This window comes from Elephas maximus, chromosome 7, assembly GCF_024166365.1.
Source record: "Elephas maximus indicus isolate mEleMax1 chromosome 7, mEleMax1 primary haplotype, whole genome shotgun sequence".
Taxonomy (NCBI): Eukaryota; Metazoa; Chordata; class Mammalia; order Proboscidea; family Elephantidae; genus Elephas; species Elephas maximus.
The window spans coordinates 99,987,499-99,993,498 of NC_064825.1; the positions used below are offsets into that span (position 1 = coordinate 99,987,499).

Here is a 6,000-nt window from a genome sequence, read left to right on the forward strand (position 1 = left end):
GAGGGCAGCATGGCACCTTCTCAGCCCAGGCCAGCCTGGGAGGGTTGGGAGCTCCACCCTGGGTGTTAAGAAACTGGTGCCAAGGCTGATATGCTGATAGAAGTCTGAGTGGAGGCTGCCCCTGGGGAGGGGAGTGACTGGGGAGGTGTCCGAGGGAACCCTCTGGGGTGACGGCAATGTTCCATCCAAATCTTGATCTGGGTGGTGGTGATGTCAGTATATACATATGTAAAAATTCATCAAGCTGAACTCCAGATTTGTACACTTTACATGTTTGTATTACATCTCAATTAATTAAAGAGAGAGATGGACAGATTCACCAGCTGACTGACTCACTGACTGGTTGACAGACCGACACACTCACCGGCTGACTGACTGACTAGGTTCCCAGGCGGCCTTGATAGTGAACCAGTCATCACACACAAATGGCCATGATGGTTGGGTCCCAGTGTCCTTCTTATCCTGGTCCTTGATGCTGTATGTCCTTGGCTGGGCCCCGCCCTCTCTCGGCTGCAGCCTCCTCCTGTCTCCTGTGAGGGTGCTGGACACACTGGTCACTTTGGACCTGCTGGACTGACCAACTGCTGCCTTGGGGGAGAGGGCTGTGGTGTGTGGTGTGTGAGGGGTGGGGACGGGGCATCAGGAGGAAACCTGGCTCTGAGGCACCAGGATAGTTTGAAGATGGAGGTTAAACCAGGTCCAGGTGGCAAGGGCATGTCCCTTCTCTGAGCTGTGAAAAGAAGCGGGGATGTTTTCTGGCCTACGTACCTCACAGACAGGGGTGGATTATCCAATAGGCAAGGTAAGCACGGTGCTTACCTTGCTTACCAGATCATTTGTAGTGAACAGTTTCACGTTTTTTTCACCATGTCAAAGATTCTGCTTCTAGGTATGGCTGGCACGTGTCTCTCTCCCAACCCCACAGCATCTTCCTACAGAATTAAAGCCTCTTTTTCAAATTTATAATCCCTGACAGGGACAGATAACCCAGTCAGTGAGGTAAGCGTAGGTTTGCATGTGCTTACTTACTAATCTGTAGTGAACAACTTCAGATGTGGTGAAACCCATGTGAAATCGTTCACTACAGATTAGTTAGTAAACACAAGTAAGCCCGTGCTTACCTTGCTTATTGGGCCATTCACCCCTGCTCACAGACTTTGGTAAGGATCAGAGGAGCTCAGGCCTGGGGAGGCGGCTGTGTCAGCTCGGTGCACATGGGAACTATCTCATGACACTGTTAGTTTGAGCCACGATTGCTGAGACCCTTTGCTAAGCTTAGAGGGAGACGGATGTCCCAGGATGGACGAGTGCCACCCTTTAAGGAGCCTGGTGGAGAGAAGGGGTCCCTTGGGAGGTAATTGACCAGATGGGAGGTAGCAGAGGGATTCCTGCACCAGGCACATGTGCAGCCCCTGAAATCTCAGTCCCAATCCCCTGAGGACGCTTTTGTCGGGAGTTCAAACCCAGATATGATCCAATACCTCTGGAGGCCCCTTCAGGAGCCCCATGGAGCCCAGAAACACTTTCTTCTCCTCCGAAACTTCAGCATTCTCTCCTCTAAAAAGACGGAATTGACTATGTCTCTCTTTTCATCTTGGCAACTAGGAAGCTCAGAGCCACATCACAAGTCTAGCGGGTACTCAGTGTCTAAAAGTGGTACTGGTGGCTCTGGAGAGCTTACTGTGCTTTGCAGACTCGTGTGGGCTGCTTTGCGTTCGGCATCCCGTGCAGTTCTCCCAGCAGCCCTGCGAGTTAGGAACCTTTATTATCCCCATTTTGCACATGAAAAAACTGAGGTCAGTAACTCGACTAAGGTTACTCAGCTGGGAAGTGGCAGAGCTGGGATTTGAACCCAGGAGCCTGACTGCAGACCGTACACCTTTAACCGTATACCCTCTGCCCGCCATGTGTCCAGCACACCTATGTTCTGTCTCCAGACTTGAACACATCCCTTCTTCTCTGAATTTTTGCAGGTCCTGATTTTTGATTTCTGCTCTACGTTTTTGGCAGTCGTTTTCTGAAAGGAGTTGCTGTCAAATTGACTGCTGCTCATGGCTCCATAGGGTTTTCAGTGGCTGGTTTTTTGGCAGTGAATCACCAGGCCTTTCTTCTGAGGCATTTCGGGGTGGACCCCAACCTCCAACCTTTCAGTTAGCAGCCAAGCACGTTAACTGTTTGTACCACCCAGGGACTCCTGGTTTTTAGGTGTCTGTTTCCTGAAGGCTCCTTTACACCCCTTGTAGCTCATGGAAGCCACAGTGAAACCTAAACTCTGATCCTGGAGGCAGGGCTGAGATCAGAGGGGCTGGAAGTGGCAGAAGTGAGCCTCTGTCCTGGGGACGCCCCACTTCTGCCAGGAGGGCTGCCAGCCTGAGGTGGGCGTGGCCATGAGCTCCTGTCCCCCTCTGTGCCCAGGTGGGGTGCTGCGGTTGGGTCAACTTCTACAACTGGACAGAGAACGCTGAGCTTATGGATCGCACCAACACCACCTACCCCTGTTCCTGTGAGGACAAGAGGCAAGAGAAAGACAGACCTAAGAAGGGCTTCTGCGAGGCGCCCAGCAATGCCACCCTGCCTGGCAACAACCCTGAGTACTGGCCCGTGTACAAGGAGGTATGTGGAGGGATATAGGGCCAGGGGTGGGCTCTGAGGGCTTTGGGGGCCTTTTGGGCTCAGGGACACCCTGTGGGTTTATGTACTCAGGCCAGCTAGGCTTGCCAGGACCACAGCTCAGTCCTCCCTCCTTTCCTTTCTCCCACACCCTCCTTCCCTTCCTCCCTTCCACTTCTTCCCTCCTACTTCCTCCTTCCCACTTCTTCCTGCTCCCTCCCCCTCCTTCCCTTCCTTTCTCCTACCCCCTTCTTCCCCTCCTCCCTCCCACATCCTCCTTCTCCCTTCCTCCCTCTCACTTCCTCCCTCCCACTTCTTCTCCCTTCCTCCCTCCCTGTTCCTCTCCATCCTCCCTCCCACTTCCTCCTTCTCCCTTCCTCCCTCCCACTTCCTTCCTCCCTCCCATTTCCTCTCTTCCACCCTCCCACTTCTTGCCTCTCCATCCTCCCTCCCACTTCCTCCTTCTCCCCTCCTCCCCCCCACTTCCCCCTTCTATTTCTTCCCTCTCCATCCTCCCCACTTTCTCCTTTTCCCTTCCTCCTTCCCACTTCCTTCCTTCCATTTCTTCCCTCTCCATCCTCTCTCCCACTTCCTCCTTCTCCTTTCCTCCCTCCCACTTCCTCCCTCCCACTTCCCTCTCCATCCTCCCCCTTCCTCCTTCTCCCTTCCTCCCTCCCATTTCCTCCCACTTCTTCCTCTCTCACTTCCTCTTTCTCCCTTCCTCCCTCGTACTTCCTCCCTCCCACTTCCTCTCCCTGCCTTTCTCCCTCCACTTCCTCTTTCTCCCTTCCTCTCTTTCCATGCTCCCTCCCACTTCCTCTTTCTCACTTCCCTTCCTCCCTATTCCTTCCTCCCTCCCATCTTTCCTTCTCCCTCTTCCCTCCTCTCCCTCCCGCCTTCAATTGTTTCTTCCTTTGATGTATTTTTTCCTTGTCATTTGATCCTTCATTTCCTCATTTGTTAATGTATTTATTCAAGAACCACACAGACCCCTCTATGCAGGCCTTTTGGGCCCCGGTGACTCCTGGGGTTCTTCTGCCAGATGGTGGGATATGACCCAACATGGGGTGACATGGGGTAACTTGCATATATTCTTCCCTGCAGGGCTGCATGAAGAGAGTGCAGGAATGGCTGCAGGAGAACCTGGGCATCATCCTGGGCGTGTGTTTGGGCGTAGCTGTCATTGAGGTCAGGGTCCCCTCCTCTCCAGCCCCTCCCCATGCTCTGTCCTCCCTGATTGTCCCTGCTCCCTGTTCGGGGCCAGTAGCTCTTCAGCTTTTAGAGACCCCACTGCAGCCTGGGTGGAGCACTGCCTGGCTTTGTGACCTTGGGGAAGATGCTGTCCCTCTCTGGGGTTACCTCTGCTGCCCACATCGGTGGATGAGTTGAGGATCCATTTAATCAGATCAAACCTGTGTGTTGCGCTGGACAGTGAGATCTTCCCAGCCTCCTGGCATGGCTGGAACGGGGGAGGGGGCTGGGCGGGCCCACCTCCCATTTCTCCCTCCCTGACTCCCTTCTCCACCACAGGTCCTGGGCATGCTTCTGTCAATCTGCTTGTGCCGGCACATCCATTCCGAAGACTACAGCAAGGTCCCCAAGTACTGAGGCACTGCTGTCCCAACCTCCCTGCCGATTCCTCCACCTCAGGGCTCCTAGGAGTCCCCCTGGCTCCCCCTCCAGGCCTGCCTCCCACCTTGCTGCCAAGTCCCTTGCCCTTCCTGTGCTGGCCGGAGGTAGGGGGCTTTCTGAGGCGTGGACACTTCTCCCTGCTGTTGTCCCACCAGCTGGGCCCTGGCCTTCTGTGGTCTCTCCACCACTGCTCCCAGGGTTCTCTTAGCAGTGACCCTGCCCATCAGGGTGGGCCAGCTTTCCCCACCCTCAAGGCGATGTATATTGTATAAGGGAAAGCATATTAAACAATTGGGGGGAGGGGTTACATACAGCAACACCCTGGGCTGTCAGGGGACTGCCCACTACTGGGTGGGGGGGACTTTTTTTCCACTGTGAGGCTATGTCTTTGGTTTTTACGTTTTTACATTTTTATTAAGGGCAGTGGGAGAGGGCAGGCATACCTGACATTAAGGGGCAGTATCCCTTCCCCTGGCCTGCCCTGCCCCAGCCCTTATCCAGGCAGCTCAGATCAGCTGGTGCCAGGCAGGACCCAGATGGACTGGGTCTAAAAGGGGTCTGTGGACTCACCCTGGACTGCTTAGGGGGCTAGAGAGGTAAGCCCTCAGGGCCTGGCCCAGAGCTGCCCCTGCATCCCCTGAGATCCTGAGCCATCCAGGGGGTGGGGTTGGGGTGGGGGAGACGCTCTCTCCTGGGAGAAGCTGGCCTAGCCTTTAAGAGGCAGTTCTCTGTCCCCCAGGAGTGGAGTGGGTGAGGCTGTGCCTTGTCAGGGAAGCGGGGTGGGGTTCTGCATACGCAGTTCTGTAAAACATTCTGTAAAGACTATTAAAAAGAGGATTTGTAACAACCCAGCCTGCCACAGGGGGGCGCTGCTTCATGGGGTCACTGGATCGGCTGGGAAGAATGGTAAGCTCCTTGCTGCTGTCCCCCAGGGGACGATGCTCTCTGGCTGTGTCTCCGCCCCTGCTCCGCCTGGCACACTCCGGAGAGGGATGGGCCGGATGGGCCGGGCTTGGGGGTGGGGGCTGCCTGTCTTCAGGGACAGCTGGAGTGTGACTTAGGTGCTGAGACAGGTGTAGACCATACCTCTGGGCTCCTGCTTCTGAGACCAGGGTGCAGGTGCCCCTGGAAGAAGTGGACTGGTGAATGGATTCAGAGAAACCGCAGGATAAATTTGACCTGTCTTTCTAGAGCGTTCTATTTTTTGCTAAGATTTGTGGAGGAAACATTTTCAAATTGAAGACCTAGGATGGAGTAAGATGTGCAGAATTCGGGGAGGTGTTTAAGGTGAAATATATGACTTGAAAGGAAGTTTGTACCTGTGCACAGCTCCAGTGGTTGAGGCTCCCCCGCCCCCCCCCTCCCCACCCACCCCTGCCCATCCTTTAGGGCCTTTAGGGCAGCTTTTTTTTTTTTTTTGGTGCAGATGAGGTGGGAAGTCCCCCTGGGCTCTTGTGGGTAAGGAAGGCGAGGGGGAAAGGTGACCTAGGAATCTGCTCCTTTCCCACTTCTCCAAGTCTCTGGAGGGGCAGGAAGGGGTAGGGTGGGGGTATTCTTTCCCCTCATCCCCCGTGGCTTGGGCCCACCTTGCCTCCCTCCAGTGGGGCAGGCAGAGCAGTGGATGGGAGGTGTTCCAGCAGGACCCACCAGGTGGCGCTGCTACCTCAGCCTAAGAGGGCAGCAGAGCCCTAAGTCCTTTCTGTGGCTACTGCAAGCACCTCAGCAGCCCAGGCCTGTGGGTCTCACACACTGGGGGGA

At 55.1% G+C, this 6,000-nt stretch overlaps 1 protein-coding gene across 2 annotated transcripts in view; it reads left to right on the top strand.

The window, feature by feature from the left end:
- CD82 (CD82 molecule) overlaps positions 1-5,528 on the top strand; it is a 55,422-nt gene extending 49,894 nt beyond the window's left edge. The window contains exons 7-9 of one of the 2 annotated variants that reach the window (XM_049890959.1): positions 2,416-2,613; positions 3,715-3,798; positions 4,141-5,528. In XM_049890959.1, the coding sequence (XP_049746916.1) occupies positions 2,416-2,613; positions 3,715-3,798; positions 4,141-4,218 (360 nt within the window). In that variant the 3' untranslated portion in view covers positions 4,219-5,528. The remainder of the gene's footprint in view (positions 1-2,415; positions 2,614-3,714; positions 3,799-4,140) is intronic. The other variant, XM_049890958.1, reaches the window with a different exon arrangement.
- Positions 5,529-6,000: the final 472 nt, after the last annotated feature.